This window comes from Vombatus ursinus, unplaced genomic scaffold (genome assembly GCF_900497805.2).
Source record: "Vombatus ursinus unplaced genomic scaffold, bare-nosed wombat genome assembly UNPS02014768.1, whole genome shotgun sequence".
Classification (NCBI taxonomy): domain Eukaryota; kingdom Metazoa; phylum Chordata; class Mammalia; order Diprotodontia; family Vombatidae; genus Vombatus; species Vombatus ursinus.
In genome coordinates, this window is record NW_020954546.1 from 13,525,027 (window position 1) to 13,545,595 (window position 20,569).

A 20,569-nucleotide genomic window follows, 5' to 3' on the forward strand; every position below is an offset into this window, starting at 1 on the left:
CACTTTTTTATAATAACTTCGGTGTATTGGCACTTTTTAACAATAACGTCGGTGTATCGTAAGGGCACCTTCACGACTGCACTGACACTCTTCCCACTCCATTTTCGCCTCCAAACACACGCTTCCCCTCCCCCTCTTTGAAACTGACCAACACGTGCCAGACTGTAATGAGTGGACTTTGGAGTCGGAGGACTTGAGTTCAAATGTCGCCTCTGAGCGACCTCAGGCGTTTATGTCCTCAACTGTAAAGAGAGGGGGGTGGGCTAGGTGGCCTCTGGGGTCCCAGCGCGGGCGGGCACACAGTAGGCGCCACCTGAAAGCTCCGGGTCCGTTCCATCGCTCCCCCTCCCCATTAGTCGGTGAGAGGGCTCACGGGCTCATGGGCAGGGGTCCAGGGGTAAATGAAAATGGGGTAAAAACAACATTTTCAGTAAGATGCTCCGAACACCACCCCGGTCCAGGCGAGGTCCCCCCTCCCCCACTTCGGGATAGAAAGGAGGGGCGGTGCCGTATTTTCCTTTTCCAGAAAAGGAAAGCGAGGACCGGAGGGTTGGGGGAGGGGAGCCCCGGAGGAGGGATTCGAACTCGCGCCCCCGGCCTCCCGCCGATTCTCCCGGTGAGTGACAGCCCCGGCAGCGAGGCGGGCGGCGGGCGGCGCACTAGGCCCCCCGGGCAGGCGGGGGCGCTGTCGGAGGGAGGCCGGCCAGCACACAATGGGGCCAGGGCGGGGGGTGTACAGAAGCCGCCTGAGGAGCCAGGGCGGAGAAGGGAGGGGGGAGGGGGGAGGAGGGCCGAGGGCGGGGGGGGGGGGGGGGGGGGGAAATCGGCCCGAGCCCAGCGCAGCGAAGCGCAGCCCAGCCCAGCCGAGCCGCAGGGCGGCGGGCGCGGCGTGGCGGGCGTGCGTACGTACGTACGTGCGCCCCGTGCTGCTGCCGCGGCTGCGTGCGTGCCTACGTGCCTGCGTGCGGACGGTTTGCGATCAGGCAGAGCGGAGGGCAGCCCCGGCCGCGGGGCGGGGCAGGGGGGAGTTATATTGCGGGGTCCTTCCTCGCTCGTCCTGGTTCCTCTCGGAGCGGAGACGGCAAATGGCGGACTTCGATACCTACGACGATCGGGCCTACAGCAGCTTCGGCGGCGGCAGAGGGTGAGGCGGCGGCGGCGCCACAGGAGGAGGAGGCCCCGCGCCCACCGGGCCCGGGGAGGCGGTCTGGGCCGGGGCCGAGGGCGGGCCGGGCCGAGGCGACGAGGCTTCCCGCCCCACGGCGGGCGGCGTGTGTGCGGAGGGAGGCCGGGCCCGACGGGCGGGCGCGGGAGGAAAGGAGGAGGAGGCCGCGGCCTGGCCCGGCCCGGCCCGCCCAGCGGTTAGGCCGCAGCCTGGCCGCCGGGAGCTGCGGCGCGGCGGCCGAGGGGAGCGGGCCCAGGCCGGCCCGTCTGCATCCCGGCCCGCGGCCCGGTCCGGCCCCGGGCCTCCAGCCTGCACCCGGGTTAAGCCCGGGGCGCGGGGTGGGGGAGGGTGCCCCCGCGCCTCCTTCGGCTCCGGTCCCCCACTTGTGTCCGGCCTTTCTCCCCCGGGCCTCCCTCCCTCACTTCTTTTCTTCCTCTTTTCTCCCTTCCTCCTCTCCCCTTCCCAGCCCTCTTTCCTCTTCTCTTCCTCCTTCCCCTCGCTTTCCCCGCTTTCTTTCTGTTCTCTTCTCCTGTCCTTCCCTCTCTCCTCCCTCCTTCCTTCTCCCTCTCCCCCCGGGATCTTTTTCTCCCCCGCCCCCAAGGGGAAAGGGGGGGGGGCTTGTCGCTTCCCGACTTGGGGGAGCCCCTACGTCCGAGAGCATCTCGGGCAAAGGCTGAGGAAGGGCCGAGCAGTAGCTTTCGGCCTGAATGGGAGGAAGAACTGAATTGGCCCGACCCTCCCTCCGACTTTAGTCAAATGGGGGTCGAGGGTGCTTTGGAGGAGGGGGTGGCTCCCAGAAAATAGCCCCGTTCCCTGGTCAATAAAAGTGTCACTTATTAACGGGAGGAAACCACATTGGTTTTTATGTTGTTGTTGTTGTTGTAATTATTGGTTACTTCATAACTGTTTTTACAAGTTAGGGTATGAACATTGTTATTTCTTTTAAGCGTCTGTAGAGTTTTTTCCTTTGCTTTTCGGAAAGAATTCGTTACTTTGCTAGAGTAATAACAACAGTAGCTAAGAAAGGCATCCAGTTCGTGGTTTAATCTGCTGAGTTACATTATTAACATCCTATTTTCCGAGGACCCCCCCCAAAAAAAGTATCTTTGCTGAATGAAAAGTTGTCGGTGTTAATGCACTGGCCTGGGAACAGCTCAGACCGAAAGGATTCTTCTTGTACGTGCACAAATGACGTGCTAATTAGCCAGAAATGCTTGTGTAATTCTATAGCACGAGGTCTTGATTGATGAGTGCGTGGGACCCTATTTAATAAAAATTACACTTGGAATAGCACACTAATCGTCTTGCCTTTGGCAGGTTTTTCAGGTAGCAGCTTTTTGTACATCATTCAATATGAATTAAAGTGATAACATGTGAAGTTGCTTGGTTTTTCCTTGCTTAGAGCAAGTATAGTTGAATTTAGAATAAAGTGGATCTATACAGCCACTTTGGGTTACTTTGCCATCTAAAAGGACCACTTAAGCCCAATTTAAAGTGGAAAGATTTTAGCTTTGGAGGAAGACCTGGGCTCAAATTCCACCTCCGATGCTTCCTAGCCTATGACTGTGGGCAAGTTACAACTTCCCTATGCCTCATTTCCCCATGTGTAAAAGGGAAGGAGTTGATCTAGGTGATGTCTTAGGTCTTCTCTGCTTCTAGATCTGTGATTCTATGAGAGGACTTTCAGTTTTTTGAGCATTTTCCCCTTTCTGTCCAAGAATGATATAATTCTTATGCATCTCGGGTGGTTTTATAGTTTTAAAAAGACTAGTTAATTTGCAACTTCACAAACAAAAAAAATTCCTTTAAAATGCTACTTTAAATCAAATGTGTTAATTATTTCCATTTCAGACAGGAATCATTTAGTCAGTTCAAAGAATGCTCAGTTGCATAGATGGAGGCAAAAAAAAATGAGGGTTGAGGATAGAGTAGTATATTTCTTCCGTCCCCTAATTTGGAGTCCAGAATGAATCTTTTTATGATATCCTTATCTCTTATTAGATGTATCCCTATGAAGTTACAAATTGATTTCATAGCTAAAGAATTAAATGAGCCCATGGATTAATTTCCTAAAACTTCTGTAGCCAGGGGCTTGAAGGTAGGGTGGAAGATTCAGAGAAAGCTAAACACAAAGTATGTAATGAACTCATAAAGTATATAATGAAGGAGTAATTTATGTTTTATCCCAAGAGAATAGTGGTCTCTAGTGTGACTAAAATTATTGTAGTCTGGTAGAATATAACAACTGTTGTTAGTTGGGGAGCGTGTCTTATTTAAACTAGCTTCGGGCATTGCCTATTTGTGCTGTCTCCATGGTGTGTATCATGAAGGACTGGGTTAATTTAGAAAATATTGTTGTGCCTACTATGTGCAAGGCACTCTGCTAGGTGCTGAGATACAAAGATAAAACACCATTTCCCTGGACCCAGTGGAGCTTAGTGTGTGAATTGATTGCAAATGAGAAACCTGGACTCAGTGTTCTTCATCCAGAGGAGTTGGAGACCTTATCACCTGGGTAGAGTTGGGCTTACTACATTCTTTATAAGATTTGCACTGTATCAAAACACACACACACCCATTTCTCCCAATTTTGGGGGGGGGGGAATGGGTGGAGCAACTGAGTATGGAATATTTCACTGGCATCCTGTTACCCATCCATTCCACCCTCCTACTCCACCCACTCCTGGCAAATCTTTTATCTGAAGTGTTGTCAGTTTACTGTTTTTTGGGTTTTGGGTGTGTTTTTAAAATTTATTACGGTATCCCTTTTAGGAGAAACATTAAGAAATTTGGAAAGCAAATTGACCAGCTGCCAGAAAGAGAAGTGAAGGTCTTATTTATTTATTTTTTTTTGCAAGATATTGATAACCAAATCCCAAATAAATCAACATATGAAATTTTGAGTGCCTGTTTTGTAACTTGGATAAATCTCTGATTCTGTCTCCTTTTTTTTTTCCTATTGGGGGTGGGTGGGGGCTTAGAAGAAATGCTATATTTATATAAATGTACTATTATAGGACCAGAGCTTGGTGGATGCTTAATATTAGCAAAGCATGTTAGCCTTGAAAATAGAAAGACTTACAGTCATGGGAATTGAGGGTACTAGAATGTTAAATGCTAGAAATTGCCTGGTAATTCAGTGCACCTTTCAGTGGTGCAGGGTTAACTCAGCCACGTTCAAGCTTGGTGCATTTAGAAGAGATCATAACTTTAGATTTGACGGAAGTTTAATTAAACTTGGAATGTGTTGGCTCTTAAGCTTTTTTAAGTTTTAGCTCCCAAGAAATAACGACAAACGTTATAATAAGTCAAGTAGGATGAATTATTGGTGGTACAGTACAGCGTCTGCTATCCACAACTTGATCGGTTTCTTCTTTGTGTGACTATAGGAATGGAAGAGGTTGGCATAGGTACTGAGACGTTGAGTGGTTCTCTTCGGCCCTTCCCTCACTCTGCCACGAACATCTTCCCTCCTCCCACCCAAATAACAAAGAAGGGTCTCCAAGTGTCTGTTGCTATATCACTAAAGCCTTGGGCAGGTGGGACTTTTTTTGTTTTTGTGATAGTGAGAAATAAGGGTCTTATATCTGACTCAGTAAAAAACAAGTATCATTATGGGGAATACTAAATATTTTTTTAAATAATCCTTAGGTTTATGCTTAGAATCTGTAAACTTAGCTGAGATTCCAAAAAAAAAGTTTCAGTATTTCCATCTCACCTGAGATTTTGTAAATCCCCAAATTTCTCTTTGGAACTTGTCATTAGAACTGACTTGAGTAGACATAGATGGTGGAATAAAATAGGGAATAAAAAGGACCCCCAAAGGTTTAGAAAACGTCAGGAAGATCATTTCAGTTGGAGATGCAGCCTAAGAGCAGAGCCAGTTATCAGTTACTCCAATCGCTCAGCAAGCATCTATTAAGCACTCATGTGCCAGGCACTGTGCTAAGCACTAGGGATACTAAGACAAACCAGGCCCTACCTCAAGGAGCTGGTGTTTTATGAGGGAGACAACATGTCAATAATTAGGTATGAATAAAAATGCATAGGTGGGGGGAGGTGCAAGTCATTCTGGGCCTGGAGTCAGGAGACAAGCATCAGTTTTGAGGAAACAGCAGTAAGACCAGTAGAGCTAAAAAGGGCCACGTTGTGAAGGGCTTTACATGCTAGAGAACTTGATATTTAATCCTGGAGGAAGTAGTTGGGGCCGCTGGAGAGTACCCTAGGAATTGATGGGGACTGGACAGTCAAGTGCTGCCTGTTTATGTCTGTTGTTTGCACACCTAGGAATTTTAACAATGTTTTATCTTAAATTGAAGTGATAAAATATTATCTGTACTATAGTTAAATTCATAGTCCTATAGTATTGGAAGGAACTTGAGAAATCTAGTCCAACCTCTCGATGAACTGGCAAATGAGACTGAAATGTTTGTGGTTGAGTCACAAGTCTAAATAGTAGAAAACAAAAGCAAGTCCGGAAGTATCAGGTGGTGGCTAAGAGTATACTTCCACACTTACTGTATTGCTATTTAGCTAGCAATTTCAGATGACCTCCCAAGAGACTCCTTTCCCCTTTGTACAATCACATAATTTTTTGGGGGGATGTATTTTAGAAACAACTCAGGCTGTAGAATGGGAATTCATAATCTGAGTCTCAAAAGTGATTCAGTTACTCTTTAAGGAAAATAGTTTTTAAGATCTGGAATTTCTATATAAATAGTCTTTTGCTCATTTTGCTTTATCTGCTTTCACAGATAAATTGGGATCATTTTACTTTGTTAACTTAACGGTGATTTGACTAGAAATTTTCAGTATTTCTAAGGAATCTTGTCTTTTTTAATGGGAAAACTTCCCTTACCTTAAACACAGACTTATTAAGGATTCTCTATCATTTATCAGAGGCTCATATCATACACTTTCTGAGCTTATTCTTGTTTATTATCTGATCACTAAGTTCTCAGTGTGGTATATTTTTCTTTGTATCAATATCAGTTTACTCCAGAAACATTTATTAAACCCCTACTGTGTGCAGCATACTGTTACAGGCTCTAGATCCAATACCAAGATAAGTGGATGGTGTCTGCTTTCTAGGAGACAACAATGTATGTAGTATGAATATAAAACAAAGAGGTGCATTTGTAATGCAAACTCTAATATATAAGCCCTAGTTTGGACACTTTCAGGGGGCCAGGAACCTCCCATAATTAAATTTATGCATAGTGCTGTGGACAAATGAGGACTAATCAGACTTTTTAGAGGATGAAACAACCATAATGCCACTCTGCCTCTAGATTGAAGGCTCTTAACCTCTTTTGTGTCCTGGATTCTTATGGTATCAGCTGGTAAAGTCTATGGACCCCTTCTCAGAATCATGTTAAATGCATAAAATATTCAGGATATATACAGAGGAAGCCAGTTAGAGGAAATTTAACTGTCATCAACTTTTTTCTTTGTAAAACAAAGTTGCAAAGTTTTGTTTGATAAGAGTTGTCAACATATTTGTAAAAAATTCAAGTTAAGAACTCCTGCTGTTAGATTACCAGCTAGTAAATAAAAGGTTTATTTTCTAGAACTACATCAGATTATTGAAGAATGTCATTTATTTAGTTGTTTATTTGCACTGTATATTTTGTTGCTGAAACAACATTTTGTTCCATTTGGTTCTCACTGTATCAGCCACTCAGAGGTGGGGCTTTTTTAACATTCCTTCCTGCATCGCGGGTCTCCCACCTATGAAAATTTGATTCTTAAACCTACACTCTAAAGTCAAAGCTCCTCTTAAGCTTTTTAATTAAAACTCCACAGTCTGTCCTCTTGGACTGTCCTCCTAATGTTATTTCCTGTTCCACCCAGTAGGGCCCTAGCAAGGCTTCCTTTGCCTCTGTCAAGCTTCCTTGTCTGAGGTCTGACTTCCTACATGAGATCTTCTTGGACTCCTCTTATACTTATATTTGATGCTGCTCATAAGATAGTTTTCTTTTGGTATCTTTCTGTGTTTTCTCTTACCAACTAGGCTAAAGTTCCTTGTGGGAGGGGACTCCTCCTAGCCTAGGATCCTCAATAAATGGTTGAATCATGAAGGATGACTTGTTTATTAGAAGTTAAATGTTTTTGTTGTGGCCCCTGGATCTCTGGAAATTGAGAAGTGGTTCCCTTAAAGATATAATTTATTGTTGACTCTTTTTCTTACTGTTCATCGTCTCCTAGATCTAGACCAGGAGGGGACCTCAGGGCATTTGTTAAAAGGATAAATGTGTAAGCTTTTTGCACTGGGTAAAGGGGCAAAGGGGAGGGAGAATGGGGGGGTAGTTGTGTGGGGGAGATGATCCTCTAATCTGGAGCATCTAGTTTTGACTGCCCGGATTGAGTTACAACAGTCCAAACTTGTCACTATAGTCACGTGTTGTCTGATTTATTTTGCTCCAAGCACCAGTCATGGCCTTCATTAGGGATGTAGCTGTAAGTGTCATTTAGTTATACTTGTAAAAACTTTATTGTAGTTGTTAAATATTCATATAACAGTCCATATTCATAACATGTTTTTATAGTTATATTTAAACATCCTTAGAGGAAAATTGCCCTTATTTTGCAGATAAGGAAAACAAGGTATGGAGAGAACATTTTTCAGAGATTATTACAATACAGATGAAATGCCTTTCCACATCTGTCTCTTCCCCTTCCCTCATGTTCCAGTGCCTTCTTCCCAAAATTACCTTTTATTTTGTACATATTGATATGTGTGTTGGTTGTGCCCCAAATGGAATACCAATTTCTTGAGGGCAGGGATTTTTATTTATTTATTTATTTATTGGGTATCCATAGGACCCAACATGGTACCTAGCACATAGTAGGCACTTAATAAATGTTTATTGGTTGATCTAGACAGGGGAAAGTATTGCCTTAGTAAAGTGGGGTTTGATTTCCAATACCTGCCTCATGGCAGTTATGAGATCTAAATGAACTATGTGTAATGTACTTTGTGTTAACTTATTTAGATTTATGATTATTTGTAGTATTGAATATTTTCAGTAGGTGTTTTCAGTAGATAAAGTGAGCTTAATTAACCTAGCTCAGTGACTCCTAAAGACTCCTTTTCCTGTCAAATTCTGAAGACCATAAGTAAAAGCAGAAGGAGGGGAGCAGCATACCCAATCAATATGTCCAAAAAGTTTGAAAATATTCTATCCCTGTGTACACCTTCCACTTCTGCAAGGGGGTGGGAATATCTTCTTGTCTCTTTTAAGGGGCCATGAACTCAAGTTCTCCTGACTCTGGGGCCAGTGCTCTATCCACTGTGCCACCTAGCTGCCCCCTATAGCAGCAGTTTTTGTGGAAATAAGAGTAGATGGGGAGGTGGCTCTCATCGTCAACAGGAAAATGGCTAAACAAATTGTGTCACTGAAATCTAATAGGTCAAAAGGGATTGGACATCTTAGTCGCTTTACTTGCATAATTTCAACTTGCTTTCCAGAATGGTTGCACTGATTCATGGCTCAACTAACAATGTGGTACTGTGCCAGTCTTCTCACAACCCCTCCCTCATTAACTTCCCATCTTTTGTCATCTTTGCCCATTTGCAGGGTATGGGGTGAAACATCTGGGCTATTTTGATTTTCATATCTCTAATTAGTGAATCTGAGCACTCTTTTATGTGGTTGTCAGTAGTTACAGTTCTGTTGAGAGCTCTTTGTTTTTGTCCTTTGACAACCTATTTATTGGGAATGGCTTTTAATCCTACACATCTCTTAGTCTGCAGACCTGCTTAATAGATGTTCCAGTATTATGTAGTTATATATGAAGTACATGACAGAAAACGGTTGTGAATTCCATAATGCTTTTAAATTATTCTTAATCTCAATAACATCTACACGTATTTGAAAATAATTCATCCTATAAAAGGTATGTTTTCTTGCATTGAATATTTTGTTAGGGCTGAAGATGAAAATGACAATGCTTCATAGTTTGGGGGTAGGTAGATTCTTCATTAAAGACCATGCTTGCGTGAAATAGTCTGAAATGAAAAGGATTAAATCACCTCGCCTGGCTCTCAACAGAAGCATCAATCTCCTCTACGACATTCTTAACGAAGATGAGAAAGGTGGGAAGAGATCTCCAGGGGTCACCACTTAGAACTGATTTAATTTATACTTAATGAACTAGTGACAACCTCAAAGGGCCATATAAATGCTAGTTATCATCATTATTCTCCTTGAACATCTAGCAAGGCATACTTTCCTCGTGGAAGGATGTGACCCACTCTCCCTTTAGTATACATGGCAGTGAGGGAGCAAGGGGCTAGAGCTCTAAGCCTGGAGTCAGGAAGAACTGAGTTCACATATTACTAGCTGTGTCATCTAACCTCTCAGTGCCTCAGTTCCCTCAAATGAAAAAATAGATAAAATAAAGACACCTACTTTCCAAGGTGGTTGTGAGAATCAAATGAAATAATATAACGGGCTTAGCATAGTGTCTGGCACATACTGGGTACTTAATAAATGCTCATTCTCTTCCCTTCCCTTATTTGTAGTGAATTGAGATAGCTGACTGATATGTCCAACACTTAAATTCAGTAAATGTTTGTTAAACTACCTGCTATGTGCAAGGAACTGTGCTAAGTGCAGGGAATAAAAACATTACCAATCCATGTCCTCCAGGTACTTAATTAAAAAAAAATATTTCATTAATCTCTTTGGCATCTTCATTTCTAACTATATTCCCACCCAAAAAGCCTTCCTTTATAACAAAAAATAAAAAAGAAAGATTATGGGGATCGTTTCAGTGAAACTAATCAATACATCAGCTGCCTTTGATGGTAAATACAATATCCAGACTATGTTCCCTCCCCATTCTCCCCCACCTCTGCAAAAAAGGGAGAGAGGTTTTTTCTTCAATCTCCAGAATTAAGCGTGGGTCATTATAATTACTTGGCTTCCAGTTTCATTTTTTTTCCTCCTTTGAAATTACATTGTAGCCATTGTTTTCTTTTTAGGTTCTGACTTCAGTGCATCAGTTAATATAAATGTTTTCCTGTGCTTCTCTGAATTTTTCATAGTCATCATTTCTTATAGCATGGTAATATTTCATTTTTTTGTGTACCACAACTAGGCATTTGCCAATTGATGGGACATTTACTTTTATTTCTCATTCTTTGTTACCACAAAAAAATTGTTCTTAATATTTTGGTGTATATGGGAGCTTTCTTTAACCGCTTTAGGGTATATACCTAGCAGTGGAATTTTTGGATCAAAGAGTATGGACATTTTAGCCACTTTTTTAAAAAATTATTTTTAGTTTTCAACATTTACTTTTGTAAGATTTTGAGTTCTAAATTTTCCCCGCTTTGGGAGGTGGCATGCAATCTGATATAGGCTATATGTGTACAATCATATTAAACATATTTCCATATTAGTTACATTATGGAAGAAGAATCAGAGCAGAAGGGAAGAAGCACAAGAAAGAAAAAATCAAAAAAAGAGAGAAAATCGTATGCTTCCATGTACATTCAGACTCCATAGATCTTTCTCTGGATGTGGATTAGCATTTTCCATCATGAGTCTTTTGGAATTGTCTTAGATCATTGCATTGCTGAGAAGAGCTAAGTCTATCAAAGTTGGGCATGGCACAATGTTGCTGTTACTGTGTACAATGTTCTCCTGGTTTTGCTCACTTCACTCAGCATCAGTTCATGCAAGTCTGTCCGTTTTTTTTTTTTCCAGTAATCCACTTGCTCACCATTACTTATGCAGTAGTATTCCATTACATTCATATACCACAACTTGTTCAGCCGTTCCCCAATTGATAGGCATTCCCTCGGTTTCTAATTCTTCGCCATTGTAAAAAGAGCTGCTATGAATATTTTTGTACATGTGGGTCCTTTCCCCTGTATCTTTGGGATACATCCCTAGTAGTGGTATTACTGGATCAAAGGGTCTGCGCAGTTTTACAGCCCTTTGGGCATAGTTTAGCCACTTTTTAAAAAATAAAATTCCAAATTGCCTTCAAATGGTTGGGGCAAATCACAGATCCACAGCAGTGTATTAGTGTGCCTGTCATTCTACAATGTAAAATAATTTCATGTTTTGCCAGTTTTCTGAGTGTGAGAAGAAACCTCAATTGTTTTTTATTTTGCTTTTCTCCTTTTGGTTTTTTAATTAACATTTTTTTTTCATCCAACAAGGATTTATTTTCTTTCATTTCCATTTTTGCTCACCTTCCCCAAAAAAAGCAAAACAAATCTCCATATTGTCTGTGTTCCAAAATATCTCATTTTTCATGTTTTAGTCCATTGCCTCCCTGTCAGGAAGTGGATTATTTTTTTTTGTGGAGCCAGTGGGGGTTAAGTGACTTGCCCAGGGTCACACAGCTAGCTAGTAAGTGTCTGAGACTTTGAACTCAGGTCCTCCTGACTCCAGGGCTGGTGCTGTATCCACTGCACCACCTAGCTGACCCCTGGAAGTGGGTTATTCATCAATCTTCTGGAATCATGGCTGATCATTGCATTGCAAAGAGTTCATAAGTCTTTTCAGTGTTGTTGTTGTTATTACATAAGTTCTTATTGACATAATAAATTGGTATAAATTCTACTGGTTCTGCTCAGTCATTCTGTATCAGTTCATAGAATCCATCCCAGACATTTCTTATTTGATTTGGAGCAATTTTTCATGTGATTGTTAATAGTTGGTAATTCTTTTGAGAAATTTTTCTTCATAACCTTTAACCACTTTTCTATCCAACAGTCTTATATTTGTTATTTTCCTATTTACATTGGATATGATAGCCTTAGCACAAAAATGTGATGCAAAGTTTTCCTAGCTGATAGCTCATACCCCAATTGCATTGATTTTGTTTGTGAAGATACTAGTTTGTCTTTCATGATTACCTCTGTCCTTTGTTTGATCAAGAATCCTCTCTCTCTCCCCCCAAGCTATAGCCATAAAACGTTCCAGATCTCATTCTCTTCTAATTTTTATGGTCCGGCCTTCTCTCAGTCATGTAGTATATCCATTTTGAGCTTATTGAGGTACATAGCAGAAGATGTTGGCTTAAAACCTAACTTCTGCCAAATTGTTTTCAGGTTTTCCCCAAGCAACTTATTTTCTTGGGCTTTTTGAACCCTGAGTTCTTGAGGCTGCATTTGTTTATTCTTTATGCTGATCTGTCTTTTTATCTTTTAATAAATGCCAGATAGTCTTGATTATTCAGAGTTGACCTCATTGATTTGAATGTTCCCGACTAAGTTATAATGGGGTCCACTCCCCATACTGGAGGCTTTCCCTATTTTGTCCTGCTATCACCATGTTATCAGTAGGGAGCTTTGTCCTCACCACCTTCTATTCCTATCAGACTTTTCCCTAATGATATTTTTTTCTTATTCTTTGAAGTTCTTCAGTAGTTACATGGTACAACCTGCCCATGCCCACATTGCGCTTCTCCATTGCCCTTTGTTTATTTTAAGTTCTTCAGAATCTTTGGGTTCTGTGTCTCAGCTGTATAGCAGTAGGATGTTGATATTAAAAAGATGTTTTTGTTTCCAGGGGAAGTTGGTTTTGGGTTTTTTGCGGGGGGGGGATTGTCATTAAAGGAGCTTTGTAATTTCCTGAAGGCAGTCCAGCCCACTGTCCTCCTCTTTAATTCTATATCCACCTTGTCTGTTTTATAGCTGTCTGTCTCAGATATGCATATATATCCAATATCCAATCTGACCAATCAGCATTTTTTATCTACTTGGTCTTTTCCTGTGTGAATGGTCTGGTCAAGCACTTTTGAGTGTTTAAGCCGTCTCACAGGAGGCTTTACAATGTTTCCAGGCTTGTTGCAACCAGCATAGTGTCATCTGAAAACAAGATAATCTGGAAGGCCTCACTCTTCACAGATAATCCCTCTTCACCTTGGACTGTGCTGGGTCTCCTAGTGAACACCTTTGGAAATTGCACATCTGCTTGTTTATTCCTCATCTGATATTTGTGATTAGAGAGTTGGTGAACAGGGTTATTTCTGCCAAGCAAAGAGATATATGATGGTCAAAGGTAAAGCCAACCTAGAATATAAAGTCAGTTATAAAATTAGGATAGGATAGGATTATCAGTATTGTCACCTCATAAAATACAGAGATGCGTTGGATCTTAAAACCTGTCTAAATAAAGCAAGCTTGGCAAGAGAGCATAGTCATCCCTAGGGCATTTAAGGACAAAAATGGAAGTAGGACAGCAAGCAGAAGAAAATGGAAAATCTCTACAGAGATTTTTATGGCAAATTGGTTGCCACAAGGACAATGCAACCACCATGCTTGGACTGTTACTGGACAAGGATGGGGAAACGGCTTGATCAGACTAAGCGCTCTGTGAGATCTATGCCAGGAGCAGCACAGTACAAGGGGATTATTGGAGGATCAGTTCAGAAAGTGGAGGAAAAAGTCTTGGGTCTTCTCAGTAAAGGGCGGGGGGTAGCTAAAAACCTCCATTTCTGCCAACCCGAATGCCTGTTTTCTCATCTACACAAAATTTTGAGCCTCATTTCTTCACAAATTGAGGATATCCTTGGTAAGGGTATTAGGGAAAGAGGCTGGCTTTAAGAAGCGGCATTCTGTAGTGGACCACAGCTTTACTGTCTCTGCATTTGAATGAAAAATGTAGAAAATACTAGATCCCAGTACTGTTGACTATGAAAAAGCATCTGATTTGATGGAGCATAATGCTGCCTCAGAGGCTCTTGTTCAAAAAGGTATTTAACATTTTTGCGTTCCTTGTAATACATTTCCTTGAAATTTGTAGCAACATTTTGATGATCACTTTATAATATAATCTGAGGTCTAGAAATGCTATTTTATTGCTTCTTTATTTTTACCCTTTTAAATATTACTTCCCTCGAGATTCTAGACCTCTTCAGATAAATTTTATTATCCTTCTAGTTCTGTTAAGTGCTAACTTTATTGTTAGATATGCCATCTAAATCTGTAAATTAACTCTTGCTATTATCAGCCTTGTTATATTGAGCACAGCCAGCATTCTTTTACCCTTGGAAGTAAAGTCAGGGTGGCTAAGAAGAATTAGCAGGTGATGGGGGGACATGGATTGTGATTGTCTAATAAGGTGATTGCCATTTGCAGAATGGTGTGTATGGAGTTGGTGCTAATGAGTTGGAGCTGGGAGTGCCTGCATACCTTTGGAACTTGACCCAAATGTGCTGCCTGCTTCAGGTCCCAGCCCCAGCCCCAGTCCCAGCTGATCAGCTCACTTCCTTCCCCTCCTGATTCTTCCAACTTTGCGCCAACAGCCTTCTCATCCTGAAGATTCCTCTACCCTTTGGCTCCCCTTCTCTTTGTTGGGTTCCTGCCCATGATCGCTGTTTCATGAAGAGTCTGGGCTGTCCGTAGTCACTTCTCCCAGCTCCATTCCCAACTCTCCAGCCTTCTTGACTTTGACCCCTTGTCCTTCCACCACCCTGCTCCATTTTGTTTTGTGTGTGGTCTTTTCCAATTAGAATGGAAGCTCCATAAGATCAAGGACAATCTCTTTTTGGCTTGTCTTTTATTTCAGCCCCCCCCCCCCCCCCCACACACACACACTCAGCACAATGCTTGCTATGCAGTGTTTAATAAATGCTTTATGCTTATTTTTCCTCTCTTTGCTAAACAAGACCATTGTCAACAAGTTCACTCACACACCCAGTGGTAAATATGATGAACTGCTTTATACTAATCGCAGCAAAACTGTTTTGGAAGCTACCAACAGGAAGAAGGAAAGGGTCAGTGTTATTTGTAACCATTACTTGTAGGATTGAGGATGCATTGGACTGTTAAGAAATTTTGTGGGTTTAGAGAGGATTTCGGCAGGCTGGTAAATCTATTTACAGTGTTGTAGGACAGCTTTTTAAAAGGACTTATTAACAGTGAAACAAATGAATACTTTTAGGACAAATTTTTTTAATCTGTTCTTTTAATACCTTGAAATCTTCAGATTGAATTTCAGTTTTTTCTTAGAAACTGTTCTGTTTGTGTCTTGTGCAATCGTTTTAATTCTGAACGACCTAGACTCTGGCTGTTAAATATATTGAAGCTCCCTCTAGCTCTGGGAAGAGAAGTGTTGGGCATCACCCCTCTTACCTGCCACAGAGTATATGGGTTCAAAAGTTTTTTCATTGGTGGTTTCCTGTACCAGCTTAATTTAAAAGGCCCCCGAGATTTTATTGACTTAGATTATATTATAAGTACTTTACAGTTAAAAGCCTGTGAGGTGCAATTCAGAGAATATTAAAAATTGTGTTTCTTTTAATTGACAGAAGTGAAGCCATTGCATCCTTGGGAAGAGCACTGGAAGTATTGGGATGACCATGGTACTGTTAACTGTTACAGCTTATTTGAGGGAGTTTCATGAAACTTGCCTGACTCTTAAAGTTTATATACACAAACACAGTAACTTTCCTAGAAAAGTGGAGTTAACTGGAGTTAAAATGTGGGGATAGTCATCTATTATGTTGAAGGTTATTAATATAAATGATGAATTATGTTTGAGTTTGCAGAAATAATACCTGCCTTAAATTTTGGCTAAGTAGATACTCATAATTGAGTTGTACAAATTAATAGAGAATTATTAAGCTTTTAGATAAAACAACATGTCTCTTACAGGAAAATTTGTTTATGCAAAGTTTATGAAGCAGGAAATGGGTTGTGCCCTCAAGCATTAGGACATTTCATGGTCTTCATGGAGACATCTTTTTGTCCATGAGCCTTTGGTGTTTCAATTTTTAAACCCAAACCGTGTTTTCCAACATTGTTTTTTGCCCTTTTATTCAAGTCACCAAGGATCAAAGAACATACTTCCTCAGTTTGGAAGGTTTTGCCAGATTCATATGACTTCTCCACTTCGTTTTCTGAAAGGGGTGGTGGTATATAGGTTGGGTAATCCATGGTTCTCTGTTATGCTTATCTTGACTACTGAAAATTGTCGGGTGTGACTGTACTATGAAGCCGTTGTTCTTGTCCTCTGACACAGGATGAAACCAGCCCTAAGGACTCCTACCTCTGATTTTTAGTCTATGTGTTTCTTGAGCTGCAGTGTCCCTGGTTTATATCTTCTGATTTAACTCATCATTTGCTTGTTGGTGTGGATGGTGTTCTGTTCCTCCAGAGGTGTGTCCCCCCTAAAAATACAGCTGGTAAACTAACGTTCATGGCTGGATCGAGCACTGTAAAAGCTGTCTTGTTTCATAGGGCAGCGGGCTTGATTTAAAGGAAGGGCTTCCTCAGCACCACAGCCAAAATGAGCCAAGAAACTGCTTTTCCCAGTGAATACTTGTCTCTCCACTTGGGAAAGACCTTGTGGCCATTGAGGGCATTTAGAGTTACAAGCTCATTTGTGAACAAAACGAAGGAAGATAACACATAACTGAACTAAATCGTGGCACCCCCAGGGAGCCAGTGCCCATTTCTGACACGCTGTGTGAAGAGGGGCAGTGATACTCCCAGTGATGGCAGGGCCATTCCTGGACCTGGCCAGGCACACCAGGAAAAATCTGCACTTAATTCTAAAAGTGCTTAGAGCTTGGCTCTCCGGGTATCTCAGAGGCAAAGATTCAAAGAAAAGAAGGAACAGTAATTTTATGTGAATCTCCCCCTTGAAAATGTGACTCAGAGGACATCAACAGCTACTCACTGTTCTTGTCTAAAATCTATAACAATAGTCTATCCACTCGTCAGAGAAATTATTACTGAGAACAGGAGAGGGAGCGCTCCGTTCTGGGAGTGCTCATCAGAGTACACGTTTTCATTTATACAATTAGCAGTTATAGGGCATATAACATCCCATGGTGTCTGTGTGTTGGTTTTTGAGAATGTGTTTGACAGTGGAACAAGAACAATCATTCCTAAAGGTATCTCCCATGTGTGTTAAAATTATACAAAAGTCTGACATAAATATGACTTTGGAGGTGATATTGGTCCCTGCCATGCAGAGACGTAGAAAGCAGGGAAATGGACAACAAGATTCCTTGTTGATTAAAAGAAAGAAGTATTAAGCACCTAGCTTAACATGTGCCAGGCATTTTGTTAGATGGAGAAATATCCAAATGTTCTTGTTTGTAGATGATATTTAATTACATTGAGCCCTGGGATGAGGCTGTCATCTTGAAATCAGCAGTGATTCAGAAGAGAGGTGTTACCATCCACATCAAAAACAAACTGGAGCACAAGCCTTTGTTGGCCAGATGACACGTAACTGGCGGGTGCCCATTGAATTAATCCATGTATGTGTATCCTGGACTGGCAGTGCACGTGGACAGGCAAGCGGGCCCCAGATGCTAAGACAGAAGACTGGGTGGTCCTGGGACATCAGATAGTGCTTTCAGTGATCTTAAGCTGCTTATTGCTGCACAGCCCTGTCGTTTAATTTCCATTTTTTCCCATTCTATGTGGTTGCAAACTATGGAACACCGTGGTCTCAAAAGAGCCAATTGCAGGTGGCTCACTCCAAAAGGCAGTGGAAAGATGAGACTTGGCAGAGAGAAGTGGGTTGCAACATGTTGATGTCACACAAGAAACCACCTAAGACATCAAGGGCACATACAGCCAGGAAGGGAAGTGGGTCAGCCAGTGATGTGCAGATAATTGGATCCAACCATTGGAACAAGAAGGTGGCCTCCACGGCATTGGAGGGGTTCATCAGGACCATCTGTATAGCAGGCACTCAGTCAGGAGCCCTTTTCACTGGGTCCAGAGAGATTGGGGAACTGTCCTGAGGCCACAGAACCAGAAGTTAACCCTTTTAAAAATCTTTTTATTTAGCCAGTGTTGGTTTCCAAACAATAATTGGTATCTTTTGATGAAAACATAGGCAACTGTTAGTTTCCCTTTCATAAATACTGTCATTCATGTAGCTGGGAGTTTGTCTTTCAGAATTGTCCTTAATAGAAATCGATACAATAGGAATGCAGGCCTCAGGGGCATTTCCTTAGTACTGCCTAACTGCCTTTCCACACATTGTTAGAAATGTGACCATTTTCTTTTTGGGGAGAGAAAAAGCAAACTTATTCCTTTGCATCCGAAAACATTTCAGAATGTTTTTTTTTTCCCCCTTACATGTGTGCATCTTCACACTGGTAGAAAGATGTACAACAGTTAGCAGAATGAGAAGTTGTGGCATGTTAATGAGTGGTATTAATTGTGAAGGAAATACCCATATCTCCTGGGATGAAGGCAATACCTGCATCACCTGAGAACAGAAACTAAATTAGTTTCAGTTTTTGTTTTGTAAATTTTATAATGTATGCTTGCCTTGGCATATCACAAGTCTTCTTAGCAAGTTATAGTTTCTGTATAGGGATTCGCACAGTTTTAAATCAGTGCTGTCTGGAGTGTTTTTGTTTAAAGCCGGTTGTCATAAAGCCGGAAGTCATAAAGAATGACTTCCTACTTGAAAGGAAATCTCACGACTTTTGTAGCAGAAATGAATTTGCCAGACTCAGAAATCATGAAAAACTATGTAGCTGTCTGCTGTTGGAAATTAATTTGTCCTTGTATATTATACTAAACTGGTTTTTTTCTTTGTCCACAGTAGGATTGAGAACTGACATTGAGTTTCTTTGACAAATTCACTTTTCATTTGTTTATATTGCTTTTAGTTGAATCTTTATTTTAGCTAGACTACTGAAAAGTTCTCAGCTGATTTCATGTCTTGAAGCATCGTGGCCCCTGTGGTATAGGTTGGCATTTAGAGAATATTTTTACTCATTAGAAGTTAGAGTGTTTTTGTTTTTGTTTTTATGGTGGAGGTAGATTCCAGACTACATACATTCATCCTTTCAAATAAATTTTGAAGCTATATTCAGGTGTACAATTTCTAGAAAGTTTGATGCCATGGAAACTCAGGGTGGTGGCAATGACTATTGGGACAAAAATTGTATGGTTAAGTACTTTTCTTTCTTTCTTTCTTTTTTTTTAACCAGCCTTAACAGATTTAAAATCATGTTTAGTTAGGAACTCCCAATTGCGTTTGAAAATTCTTTGCTTGTAAAATTTTGTAAGTATAGTTTAGACCTTCCAATTAGTAAATTTGAAATCATTTTAGCATATAAGTTGATGAAAACCATTAAGTTTAATCAAATGCTATGCCAGCCTTTGAGGCAAGCAAGGTAATTTGCAATTTTGATAATTATTTCATTATCATTGGTTTCTTTTGGAATCCTAAGTATGACTATGACATTAAAAAAGGTTAAGAATCCATAGTCTCTAGTGTATTCAGCTGTTAAACCTAGGCATTTGAGGTCTAGTCAGGAAGACACGACATCTATACACAGTTTTGCTGCTATTAGTATAAAGCAGTTCATCATATTTACCACTGGATGTGTGAGTGAATGTGTGACAATGGTCTTGTCTAGTAAAGAGAGGAAATCAGAGATCCAGAGAAAGACACTGAATTCTCCCATCTCAATTGTGAAAATGGCAGTACCCTTGGGGGGCAGGATTGTATTAACCTATTAAGGCTTCTGTATAGATGAACCTGGTAGTAAGTGAGAGGCAGCCTCACCTAATGGGAGCCAACTAAAATAAGGCAGGCTTGGGTTTGAGGCCCGCCTTTGATATGGCCTGTCTTAGTGATCCTGTTAGTAGCCCCAGTGCTCCCTCGGAACCCTCGAAAGACCAGAAGGGATAAAACAAGCACTGACTTTCTTGCATGGGGAGCTGTGTTCAGTGGAAACTCCCTAAACCGGGAGTTTTTAAAAAATTTATTTAAAGGCTGAAAGGCACCATGGTAGAATGGCTAGAGTGCCGACTGGCACCCTGGGGTATTAATGTTGGCTCAGACGTTGAATAACCATGGCATGTCATAGGCCCACAACTCACTGGCCTTTCTTTGTCTTGGTTTCCTCATCAGTTCAATAGCATTGATAGCATGTCCTTTAATGGGTTGTTGTGAAGATCAGAAGAGATGATATGTATTAAAGCACTTTAGGAACCATAAAATTCCACACAAATTCAGATGGTGTCTATATCTGTATACATGTGTGTCACTTTAAGGTTCCTCAACTACATTAATATGTATTATCTCATTGTGACTCTTACTGTGTCTATATTGTAGATTATATAAAATCTCCCCATTGATTGCACTTGATTGAGGCCTAGGTGGCTGTTATGCCTTTAGAATAATAGCTTTGTGTTGTATCTTAGACTGTTTGGCTTTGAGTTACACCCACTCAGTGAAGAGAGCTGTGTGTTTCATTTAGGGAGCAGCCCTGGCCAAGTACAGAATCACAAGTTTGATACTGAACCCTCATTACTGAAACTTCAGAGTTCCTTTTGCTGAGCTGTTCTAGGTTTTTTGGCCTTTGGGGTAATGGGAGGATGGTGAGGGAACCTGGAAGAGCAAGCGTGGAAATGGTAGGTAGATGGAAGCAGGGCCTGGTTTTTTGTTT

The 20,569-nt window shown here is 41.5% G+C and overlaps 1 protein-coding gene across 1 annotated transcript in view; it reads left to right on the forward strand.

Moving 5' to 3' along the window:
* The first annotated feature begins 1,041 nt into the window (after nucleotides 1-1,041).
* EIF4H (eukaryotic translation initiation factor 4H) overlaps nucleotides 1,042-20,569 on the forward strand; it is a 31,592-nt gene continuing 12,064 nt past the window's right edge. Inside the window, exon 1 of the mRNA XM_027862539.1 lies at nucleotides 1,042-1,144. Within this exon, the coding sequence (XP_027718340.1) occupies nucleotides 1,086-1,144 (59 nt within the window). The 5' untranslated portion in view covers nucleotides 1,042-1,085. The remainder of the gene's footprint in view (nucleotides 1,145-20,569) is intronic.